This window comes from Urocitellus parryii, chromosome 5 (genome assembly GCF_045843805.1).
Source record: "Urocitellus parryii isolate mUroPar1 chromosome 5, mUroPar1.hap1, whole genome shotgun sequence".
NCBI lineage: Eukaryota > Metazoa > Chordata > Mammalia > Rodentia > Sciuridae > Urocitellus > Urocitellus parryii.
The window spans coordinates 17755300-17767841 of record NC_135535.1 but is presented as its reverse complement, the minus strand read 5'-3'; the positions used below and the strand labels follow the sequence as shown (position 1 = coordinate 17767841).

Sequence of the window (12542 nt, the reverse complement as noted above, 5' to 3'; positions counted from 1 at the left end):
CTCTGAAGATCAGTAGCCACCCTCTTTATTCCTGGGCTGACATCTATGTAGGTATTGGACAGTCTGCCTGATACATGGCTGCAGTCTTAGCTGTTTGTGATGGAGACACACCAGCAATGGAGACTCCTCCCACCCCTAGACTGACCTCCAAGGGCCTCCTGCAGGCAGGGGCTGGGATGTGGGGACAACAGGGTATTGGGAGTCATGTGGAAGAGGTTGAGTATCTTCCTACCATCTACTGTTCCTCGCCACAGCTGCCTTCTCAACCCGGATGGTACAGCCTCATGCAAATGCGCAGCAGGATTCCAAGGCAACGGGACGGTCTGCACGGGTGAGTGAAGAGGGGTTGCTGGGGATCAGATAGGCTCCTCTGACCTCTTGAGAGTCTGCATTGCTGAGCATTAATGGGCCCCAGCAGCTGGTGCCAGCCATGGTGGTGAATTACATGTCACTGGCAGCTGGTTGTACCAGCGATGGGAAACCCTCTGTTCTTGGATGGGCTTGCAGGAATGGGCAGCAGTTGTTCCACGCTCAGAGCAGAGGTGCATTGCCTTGAGGGCAAGCGCAGCTTTGGAAACCATGGCTTTAATTGGCCAAGTGCATGGTTGGGTCATCAGGACCCTAAAATGGGCCAGAATGGGCACTAGGCCCTGATTCCCCTTCCTGTGAGCCCTGTGGCCTTGGATGGGTCCTTTAACTGCTGTGAGCCCTATTAACACGTTCATAAATTCACCTTCAAACTACCTTCCGTGCAGAGTGCTGTTGAGGCTAAGTGGCCTCTCTGTCAATGCAGCTGTTGACACCCCAGTCTCTCCTTAGACTCCCTGGGTTTGAATCTAAGTTACCTTGGGAAAGTTGCCTGTTCTTTATCCAATTATTTTCTCTCCAAATTGTGGATAACGAGAGGCTTCCTCTTGGGTTGTTCAATGTAACCCAGATTCATATCTCCAAAGTGCTAAGAAAGGTGAGCTCTTATTCTTATGGTGGCCTGAGCACACATTTAGCACTAGAAAAAACAGCAATGCTAAAATGTCACTTTGCTCTTGAGCACCACGTCCTGGCAGCCTGGGGTCCATATTCTGGCAGAGCTGAACAATGATCCATCCAACAACTGCCTCCTGATCTCTTTACCCCCAGGAATTTTCCCAGGATGCCAGGTGCCATGCCCCTGGTCACCCGATGTTTCCTGCAGCAGGACATGTAGCGCCCGTTAGCAAAAGAGCTGGACAGGGCAAATAGCCGGAGTGTTTTTCTTGCCCTCTGTTTTGGGGAATTCGCCATATTTAATCCCATGCCTGCTGGAGTCGTTTCAAAGTCTCTTCTGTTTCTTCGTTGACTTAAGTAAAAGGCATCAGTACATGTTCTACCCTCTCCCTCCTCTTCTGTGTTATCTCCCTCCTCCACAGCCATCAACGCCTGTGAGACCAGCAACGGAGGATGTTCTGCCAATGCCATCTGCAAAAGAACCACCCCCGGAAGCCGGGTGTGTGTGTGCAAGGAGGGCTATACAGGCGATGGCATCGTGTGTCTCGGTAGGTATCAGCCTCAGCCATCCGGTGGAAGTGGTGTGAGAGTCAGAGCCCTACTAAGAGAGGCTGATGTGTGGGAAGCAGTGATGTGATTCGGGCTGTCTGATGGCCTCGTGGTTGTGGTGCACTTGTGCTGGGATCCCCCTGTGCAAAAGTACAGTTGCCTGTGGCCCCGTTGCTATGGTGACACCGGGTGTATGGGGACACTTCGGGTTAACGCTCAGAGTTATCAGTTTCAAACCTTGAAATGCAGAAGCTGAGTCCCAGGGATAGAGAATTCTGAGCATAGTGACAATGCTCGTCCGCACTGTGACCTTCCAGCCTGCCTGCATTACAGAAACTTAACCACAAATAACCTTTTGATGATAAAACTGATAGAATAAACATGCAGATCCCACATGGCGCTGTTCTCGGAGTTCAGTTTCCCACCTGATCTCGCTTTTCTCTGTAAATATTTGTGTGTTTTTCTTAATGCCCCATAGCCCCTTGCCAGTTTCTGAATTGATGGCCGGTCGTGGCACTGATACGTGGCCTTGTACTCTGCAGACACACAGCTGCTGGGGTCCCTGTTCAGTTTGCCTTAGTGGGAAAGCGGAAGGGTGGGAAATGCTGCGGCCACAGGGATATGGAGGCCTGCGATGTCCAGACACCAACGGTTTCCAATTAAAAATAAGGGAGGTGGCTGAACTTCCATTCATATATATGTGTATATATATATACACATACATACATACATACATACAAGTAGCATTTTCTTACTGAATAATTATTTCAGAAGGCTTATAGGCTTGAAGGCAAAATTCTAGAAATAACTTCTCTCAGGCTAGGAAGTAACTCCGTGGGAAAGTGCCTACCTGTCATGCAGGAAGCCCTGGATTTGATCCCCAATACTGAAAACAGAAAGCATAGCTACTACCTGCGCTCAGTGGTGCACGTCTGTAATCCCAGCAGCTCAGGAGGCAGAGGCAGGAGGATCACGAGTTCAAAGCCAGTCTCAGCAAAAAGTGGGGCACTAAGCAACTCAGTGAAGCCCTGTCTCTAAATAAAATTTAAAAAAAAAAAATAGGACTGAAGATGTGGTTCAGTGGTTAAGTGCCCCTGAGTTCAATCCCTGGTACCAAAATAAGTAAAAAATCAAAATAAAATCTTTTTTAAAAAAAGGACAGATACCTTCTACTTTTTTTTTTTTGCTCCACTTTGCTATGTACATTTTTACTGTGTAACAAAAATGTCTCATGTTATACAGTGTGTTCTATGCAAAGAATAAATTTTCCCCAAAATATACATACTGCTACACACAGTTCTGCTGTGAAGGTATACCATAGTGATTTGTCTGAATTTTAACTTTTTAGTTGGGGAAAAAAAAAATCTCATGAAGAAGCGTTGCAACAATAATACAAATAAGACCCACCTGCTCTTTATCTCCTTTAACATTTTACCCCATTTGCTTTCTCATTTGTTCCCTTTCTAGATATACATATTTCTTAACCATTAGAGAATGATCTGCATATATCATATTCCGTTTATCCCTAATAATTATGTATTTCCTAAGGATATGTGCAGTCTCCTCTATAAGAGCAGTTATCAACCTCACTAAGCTTATTACTGATATTTTTTTTCTTTTTTTATTGGTATTTAATACTTCTATCTAGTTAGATTCATATTCTAATTGACAAAATTAAAATGATTGTTTAATACAAAAGTATTAAATACCAATACTTCTGTCTAGTTACATTCATATTCTAATTTTGTCAATTGTCCCAATAATGTACTTTTTGACATTTTTTTCCACAGTTCAGGATCCAGCCTGAGGTTAGTTCTTACATTTAGTTGTCACTTCTCTTTGGTCCCCTGGAATCTGGGATAGTTCCTCAGCCTTGGTTTGTCTCTTATGACATTGACATTTAGGAAGAACGTCGTCCACCACCCTTTTTTTCTTTGACATCTTGTCGTTGCTTGGTGTTTGTCTGAGACTAAGTTTGTGCATTCCAGGCCCAAATGTCACTGTGTAGTTATTCCTTCCCCTTTGCTATCAATAAGCAATCAGTGGAGAAGAGACTGTAGCACCAAGAAAAACCTTGCTCCTCGTCAAATGTCTTCTAAAGTTCAGCAACCGCTGGATTCTTCTCTGAACCAATCTGTGTTGTGATGGTTGTAAGGTCAGACTCCAGGATTCTGTGGTTTCAAGTTCTTGGCTGCAAATGCTCCCGTTCCCTCCACAGAGGGACAGCCTGCAGGCTGTGCTTCTGCTGGCATTAGCCCTTCCCAGGGGAGCTGATTTTGAGAAACCATATCTGGTATCCTCCCCACTGGGTGACTGCTGCCTCTGAATTGTCAGAAGCTGAGTCACACTGTGACACTGCCGCTCTTGGTCAGTCAGCCATCCTGGCATCCAGCAAGTTCCTCGGGGTGCCTTCCTGGCAAGCAAGGCTCACGCTCACGACAGATGTTGGCTTTTGTTTTAAAGAAATCAACCCATGTTTGGAGAACAACGGTGGCTGTGACAAGAACGCGGAGTGCACGCAGACGGGACCCAACCAGGTGAGCGCACCTCCCTTCGCTTTCCTGGTAGGAAAACTGGGTCTTAGAAGCAGGAAAAAAGAGGCTGAGAACAGACCTCTGCTGAGCTAATGGCAAAAATAGCTTAGGTGAAATGGTAACAGGGCAAGAGGCCATTCTTCAGAAGTGAGAAATGTGGGAAACCAAGGGGACAAGGAGAAAGGGCTTCCCCAGCAGGAAGAAGTGGACATCTGCAAGCACCACATGATCCAGAAGGATCTAGAAGGTTCCCCCATGTGCTGCCCTTCCTTCCAGCTTTCTGATCCTCAGAATCCCACACCTTTTTCTTTGGCTCAAGGCTCTGATATACATGTCCCACAGCAAAAGGGCACACTCCTCCCTCCATCTGTCCCATGGTCAGCACCCCTCTGGGGAGCAGAGTTGGGAAGGTGGGGGAAATACAAGGACCCATCAAGGATGAGGATGGGGGTCGGGGTGTGAGAGACACAGGAGGGAGCTGAGGCCCATGCTCTGCCTCCCTCAGTCTCAGTCACCCGGGGAACACTCACATGGCCAGGAGGAAAGGTCACACATCTGAAATCAGATGACAAGGTAGAGTCCCTAATGCACATCCTGCAGATCTTGCTGAGCCATTCAGGGACTTGAAGACCAGGTTTCTTTTTGGGTAAAACAAGCAAATGCCTGAAGTGCTCAAAAATAAGAAAAATATATATACTCAAAGAAGTGTGTGTGTGTGTGTGTGTGTGTGTGTGTGTGTACACACCATGGGAAAAATCAGAATAGTCAGCATTGGGCGTTTATACACAGTTAGGGGTCAGTAGAGTTTTTATTTTAAACCATTCGTGGGGTGGGGAGCCTATAAGCTTATGGCCTGTAGAGTAAGTGGCCTGCTGACCTAGAAGGCAGAGAAGGGAGAACTGAATATGGCCTTAACTGGGAAAGGGACAGCTGAGGGCCGTCTGGGTAAAGGTTCAGGTGGGGTTGAATGCCCTCGTGAAGAAAGAAGAAGAGGGATGTTGACAACCCACTCTGGCTGTCCCCACTGATAAGTTCAAGTTCTAACAGAAATCAGACCAGGAATCTGCCACCACCTAGGAGGCTGGTGTGTGAATTAGGAAAGCTACCCCTTGGGAGGCCACCCTGGAAGCTCACAGCCCGTGAAGGAAAGAGGGCTGGGTCGTAGCCCTGTGCCCGGGCACTGCTAAGAAGAGCACCTGTGACTTGGAGGCCCTGTGCCCAACGACCTGTAGAGAGTGCCCCTCCCTCAACTTGAAGCCTGCCCAACTTCCCTGGCCAACCCCTGAGTTTGATGGATACCCCTCCCATGGCACCTGGGTGGGCTGCAAAGCCCTCTTCTTAGCACCTCCTGGCACGGGGGCCTTTGAACTCAGCAGGGGTGGAGGTGTCTGAGCAGTGGGTATAATGGGAGTAGAGTGTCGCCTCACTTCCTTTCGAAGTGAACCTTCTACCATCCAGAGAGAAGAGGTGAGGACCTGAAGGCAGGGGACCAAGTAGGGTAAGAAAGTTTTCAAAAAGTAGTCATCTTGGCAGCAAAGACAGGCCCTGCATGAGATCCAATATCCAAGTGGAGCGTGTGAATGTGCTGAAATAGAAGAGGAGAATCACCACTATAGAACGGATATCACCGGTAGCAGGTGCAGGCTCCTCTAACATTGCCATTATGGGATGGAACTCGAGTCTGAGAGCCAGCACACCAGCCAGGACAGACCTGATCTAAAATGACCACCTTTGCCTCTGCCCCTGGACAGGCTGCCTGTAACTGTTTGCCAAAGTACACCGGGGATGGCAAGACCTGCACGCTCATCAACATCTGCTTAACCGTGAGTATGCCCCCCTCTCCCCCACACACACCGCCTGGGACAGAGCCTCGGAGCCTGAGGCGCCTCCTGCCCACTCTCTAGGGGATGCAGAGGGGACCTCCCGTGGAGGGCCTTAGGGCTGCTTCTGGCCTTAAAACTCTCTCATGTCCCTTTGTCACATTGGGGAGAGAGAAGAGAAGGGAAGGTCTGCCAACCTGTCCCCCTTGGACACAGGATCCCAAGGGGACGCAGGTGAACGTAGCTGGTGAGGAATTTGCCTAAATGCAGCCCCAGAGCCCACTGGATTATCAGTCTCCCAAAAGCAGGCCTCAGCAGGGTGTCCGCCTGCTTCCTATGCTCTGACATAATACCTGAGGACAGACTTGTTCTGGCTCCCAGAGTCAGAGATGCCAGTCGTTGGTCCCCTTGCTGTGGACTTGTGACAAGAAAGAATGTCACCGAGGGCAACATGTGGGGGAGCATAACTGCCCAGTTTATAGCAGAAGAGGGAAAGAGAGAGAGGGAGGGGCCAGGGACAAGATATGCCCTTCCTGGGCACCCCCCAGTGACCCACCTCCTCCAACTAGCCCCGCCTCCTAGAGCGTCCACGCCTCCCAGTAGCCCATTCGAACATGACTCCATCAGTGGATTAATCCACTAATGAAATCAGAACCTTCACGATCCAGTCACCTCCCTAAGCCCTGCCACTGGTCACAGTTGTACTGGGAACCAAGACTTCAATGCCTGAGGCTTTGGGGGACATTCCAGATCGAAGACATGACAGGCACCCAGAGCCAGGTCTGGCTAAATAAGTCCTCGTGGGTCGGTCGACCAACAAGCTTTCACTCCCAGACTGAACTGAGTCCCTGATCCGTCGTGATGATGGGGCAATTGAGGGCTGGTGTCAGTCACCTGGGTGGGTTGGGTTTTAACTCTCTACTTCCCTAATGGGGAGGAGGAGGAGAGCTCAGTTGAAAACTAACGTTGCAGAGTGCTGGAATGTTCTGTTCTTCAAAGGGCCAAATGTGGAGACAGTAAAAGTTCAGCGGTTACCAGGGGCTAGGAGGGAGGTGAAGGGGGTGGTGCACAGAGGATTTGAGGACAGTGACGGTGCTGTGCGTGCTGCAGTAAGGGTGGACCCGTGGCGTGACACACTGTCAAGACTCCCAGGACACACCCCACAGTGAACTCTAGTGTAAACCCGGACCTTAGCACAGGGTCCTCAGTTCTATCATCAGTTCTATTGAATGTGCCATTCCAGCACCTGATGCGAATAACGTGGGAAAGTGAGAGAGTGGAGGGGCTTCCAGGGAGCTCGGTCCTTTCTGCTTGATTTTCCTGCAAATCTAAAACTACTCTTGAAAAGAGTCTATTGGTTTAAAAAAAAAGAAAAAAAAAACTCAGAGAAGCTAGTGGTCAGTTCTCCCATCTTCTGTAACGTGTGTGCACATGCGCGGTTTCTGCTATTCCAATATTCCAGGTTGTTGGGGTTTTTTTTTTTAATTTTTTCCCAGCTTACACTATCTGCTATCATAAGAGGAATGTGCCCAACATAGTACAGTTTCTTAAACAGGACATTATTTATCTCAGATATATATTTTTTTCCTTCATCCATAGAAATCTGGAGAAATCTCAGGACCCAGGAGCATGAATTTCATGACCTCTTTATAAACAGGTCAAACACATTTTCTCAGCTCAGCTACAGTCACTGAGCCAAGTCTGCCCACTAGCTTATTCCCCATACTGTGAGTTCTGGTTAAGGAAATTCCTCTCCCAAGCATGGTTTTCACCTCCCCAGGAAGCCTTCATCAATCAACCCCATAGCTCTGTTCTGGTCCCCTTGCATTGAGCAGGAGTTGGTGATGGCTGGAGGCACCTCTTCCCCCAGCTCCAGGCACACACCATCCATTCTTCCCATTCTTCCCATTCTTCCCACTAAGGCACACAGGGAGGCAGCCATCGGCATCTCGAGGGCTGCCACATGACAGAGGCATTGATTTTGTTCTCTGTAAGCCCAAGGAGGAGGACCAGGGTCTGGGAGACGTGGGAAGAAAACAAATTTCTTTCAGCTCAAAACAAAACATTAGAACTCTGCAGAGATAGAGTGTTGTTTCGAGAAGTAACCAGCTTATCACTCAAAGTATTGAACCCCAGGAATAAAGCGACAGGTGGGTACCTAGCTGGACAACCATGGAGACCCCTCCCAACCCTGACTATGTGACTCGAGGCTTTGGGCTGGCTTGCTGCTTGGAGCCTGTTCCCTAGGAAGGTTGTGGGTGTCCCTGGGGTCCCTTTCAGTGCATCAGCAGCAGACTGTTGACAGGCTTTCCCTCACTGTCCTCCTGGCCATCCTGGTGGGAGCAGACTCCCTGGAACACGTCTGCCCATTCTCTTACCTATCATTTAAAATAATTACTATCATTTAAAAATTGGAGAAATGTAGGTAAAAATTCATAAAAACTTGCATTTTGACCAGCCCCACGTTGTGCAAACCCAGAGAGAGCTCACTCAGCGAGTCTGAACCCGGACAAGCTTGCTACTGCTGCTCAGAGCCTAACTCTCCCAGCCTCACACTCCACAGGGATAAAAAGTCCCGTAAACCTGGTGTCCTAGCATGCCACATCTAGGGCCCTGGGTGTGATCAGGGAGGTCTCTAAGGTCCCACATCAACTTGACATTCCTGGGGTCGCCAAAGGTTAGGCACTGTGCTGGGGTTCCCATGCATTCTCCACTTAATTCCAGTTACAACTGGATGAAAGAATTATTGTCATTCCCAATATTGTCATTCTCAAGGCAGAGACTCCCTCTGACAATTATTTTCCTAGGGCTGCTGTTAACAAATGACCACAAAGTGAGTACAGAAGTTCACTTTCCCAAATTTCAAAATCCACAATCAGGGTGTCGGCCAGGATGCATTCCTTTTGGGGTCTCCAGGGGAGCATCCTTGCGTGCCCCTGGCAGCTTCTCGTGGCTCCAGGCTCCCCTGGCTATGGCCGCACCCCTCTGCCTCGGTCTTCACTTGGCCCTCCCCTTGTGTCTGTCTCCTCTCCTCTCATAAGGACCCTTGTGGCTTTAAGGTCATCCTGTTAATCGCAGATGACCTCATCTCAAAATCCTTAATTACATCTATAGAGACTCTTTTCTAAATAAGGTCACATTTACAGGTACTGGGGCTCGGGACTTAGATATATCTTTTGGGGAACCACAATTCAACCCCCTACAGACTGGCGGGAATGAAAGTCCTCGCCCAGGATCTCATGGAACCCAGGTCTAACGGGAACCCTGTATTCCTTTTTATTTTCCACATTTTTTTGGTGCATTATGAGGTACACAATGGTGGGGTCTGTTGTTACATGTTCATACATGCACACAAAGTAACGATGTGATCCGGCCCCTATCAGTCCCCAGTATTTTCACTCTCCCTTCCCACCTCCCTCCCCCGGGCCCCCTTTTCTTACTATCTCCCTTCAATTTTCATGAGACACCCCCACACCTTCCTTTTCCTTTTTCCTCTCTACTTCCTCATATAAGAGGAAACATAACCCTTGACCTTCTGAGTCTGGTTTATTTTACTTAATGTTCTCAAGTTCCATCCATTTTCCTGCAAATGACAAAACTTCATTTTTCTTAATGGCTAAATAAAATGGCTATATATCTATATATATATAAATGGGCTTCACCCAGCCCATTAATCAACTTGACAATGTCTGGACAAATGGTTAGTTCTTTGAAGACAGTGTCTGTATGTCGTTCTAGGAAACCAGTGGGAAATCTTGCAGGGTTACACACATCTAGGTCAGTGGGGACTCCAGTGAGTACCATTCTAGGCACTGGGAATACATCAGTGACTTATAGCAAAGTCCTTCTCCTTAAGGAACTCACATTTAGGAGGAAGAAATCAATACTAAGTGTGTAAATAAATGTATTTCTTTTAAAACATAATTTTAGGTAGTGACAACTTCCACAAGAGAGAGAGGTCTTAGTCTGTTTGCACTACTGTAACAAAATACCATAAACTGGGCAGCTTATAAATAACAGAAATTTGTTGCTTACAGTTCTGGAGGCTGGTAGGTCCAAGATCAAGGCCCTGGCAGATTCCGTGTCTGGTGAGAACCTGCTTCCTTGTTGCCAGATGGTGTCTTTTGTCTGTCCGCTCTTGGTGGAGGGGATGACTGCGTTTCCTTGGGGTTCTTTTATCCATTCACAGGGACTTTGCATTCTCCACCTAATTATCTCCAAAAGGCCTCTCCTAACATCACCACCTTAGGCATTAGGATTTCAACATAGGAATTTGGGGAGGATGCCAACATTCAGAGCCCAGCAGGAGACAAAGCAGGTGGTGGAATGGAGCCTGTGGGGTGGGAGGGGCAGGGCTCCTTAGGCAGGTGGTGAGATGGGGCCTTTCTGCACAGGTGACTAGCTCCTGAGTGTAGAGAAGGAGCAGCCACATGGAGACTTTGGGAGGAATTTACAAGCAGAAGGAGCAGCAGGCCAAAGGTGCTGGGTGAGGCCGCCCTTGTCATGTCCTGGGTACTGAGGAGAAGGCCAGCGGGATTGGAGACGGGGGACAAAAGAGGTGATAAGAGGGACTGGATTGCTTTGGACCATGTAGGTCACGGTAGTAAGCTTCTGTGTCACTCTAGCTATGGTTGGGAAGTCCTCGGGGATCCTGCAGGCTGAGCCAGTGCCTGATTGGCCTCCCTGTGAGACCATTCTGGCTGCTGGGCTGACTGAACCACAGGGTTCAAGAGCAGAGGCCAGAAGACCACTTAGGAGGCTGGTGGAGCAGAGCAGGAAACGTGGACTTGTAGCAGGAGGGACAACTGAAGTCACTGGACGGGAGCATTTTGAAGGCAGCCAATGAGTTGCCAGAACACTGGACATAGGTAACGTGGGGAAAAGGAGTTAAGGATGCTGTCTAGGTGTTTCGCTGAGACATGCTCATTCCACCTACAGAGGCAGGGATGGCTTAGAGAGGACAGCACTTGGATTTAAATATCACCAGGTCTGTTTTGTTTGTTGAGTTGAGTTGCTTTGTCTCCCCGGCTACCCAGGTGTGTAACTCTGGAGGCATGGAAAGAGGTCAGGATGGACATATAAATCGGGGATCATAGACACAGAGATGGGACTTAAGCCCAGGGCACTTCTTGGCTGGATAATTAGAGAAGTCAGAAGGCAGAGAGAGGGGCCTGAATATTGAGCCATTTGGCAGAGGAAAGGGAACCTGAAGAGAAAACCCCAGGGAACAGCCTGTGACATAGAAGGACAACCTCCTGTAATGTCAACGGAGACTCAGAAGAGTTTCAAGAAGGGAGAAGGATCAGACTGCAGGATGTTGAGATGTCAAGTGTGTCGAGAGAAGAGAGCCAACCACTGCCTTTGCCAAGATGTCAATCACCGGAGACCCAGACCAGGGATGGAGAAGTGTGGGGCAGAGGGACCAGGAGTCTAGGAAGGAGGTTGGCAGGAAACTGGGAACAAGGAAAGTGGAAATAGAAGCCGCATTGGCAAGAACCTTGTGTAATAAGTGGGTAGCAAATCGGTGGGGTGGTTAATGGAGAAGGATGGGGAGGAAAGGGATGGCTGTTTATTTTTTACCATTTTGCTCTGGAAATTGTCAAACGTACATGAAATTAAAGCAGCTCATACAACGAATCCCCCGTACCTGACATTCAATGACAAGACTCATTAAATCACTGTCAGTCTTTTTTGTCTAGAACCTCAGCTGCCACCACCCACTGGGTTCTAAAAAAAAAAAAAAAGGAAGTTTGGGTTTGTTGAAGATGAATAATATTAAGGCATGTTTTTGAGCTGGTGAGTATGATCCCCTGGAAGAGGAAACTCCTAGGGAAGGGAAGAAGCAGGTAATCCCAGAAGGACAGCTCACAGCTCACGGATGGGAGAGGGAGGTCGGGAGGGAGCCGGGTAGTGATGCTGCATTAGTTGGCCACCTAGCTGCCTAGCTAGCCAGTGAGTCAGTGAGTCCATGAACTGTCCAGTCACTTAGTTAATTGGTAGCTGGTTGCTAGTGAGTTGATTAAAAGAGGAGGATGCGGTCTGGGAGTTGGGGCCCACGCAGATGGTGGGCTCAGGGCTGGAGAAGGAGGTGGTTCTTGTCCACCTGTCCGTCTTCTCTGTAGGTCTGAGTCCAGCTCATCAACTGAGAATGAGCGGAGCAGTGAGGGGTGAAGTGGCGTCTCCAGAGAGAGGGAAGTTAAATGTACTGGAAAAGCATAGATGTTGGGTGCACGGAGCTGGAAAGGGGAGCCCAGACAACACCACGGGTGACTCTCAGGCAGGGCCCCGCCAGACTGCGCAGAACCAGAGCAGAGACAGGCCCAGATGGCCCATGGGTTGGCCAAGCCACTGTGACAGAGGAAGAGAGAGTGATGAAGGGGCCATGTGTTCCTCCTTGCCAGCTGGGCTGGGGGCCAAGTGACCCAAGGGGCAGGTGGGAAGTAGGAAGAAGAAAACTCAAAGGAGGGAGGCCCTGTGGGTCAGAGGAGGCGTCAGAGGAGGTGAAGGTAAAGTCAGTACCAGCGCAGGATGCAGGCATCAGAAGAGGTGATGGTAAAATCAGTACCAGCGCAGGATGCAGAGGAGGTGATGGTAAAGTCAGTATCAGCGCAGGATGCAGAGGAGGTGATGGTAAAGTCAGTACCAGCGCAGGATG

General features: G+C 48.8%; 1 protein-coding gene across 1 annotated transcript in view; it reads left to right on the top strand.

Moving 5' to 3' along the window:
* The window catches only part of Stab2 (stabilin 2), a 154639-nt gene that overhangs the window by 101323 nt on the left and 40774 nt on the right, over positions 1-12542 (top strand). The window contains exons 41-44 of the mRNA XM_026398214.2: positions 255-331; positions 1407-1532; positions 3997-4070; positions 5819-5890. Coding sequence (XP_026253999.2) covers positions 255-331; positions 1407-1532; positions 3997-4070; positions 5819-5890 — 349 coding nt within the window. The remainder of the gene's footprint in view (positions 1-254; positions 332-1406; positions 1533-3996; positions 4071-5818; positions 5891-12542) is intronic.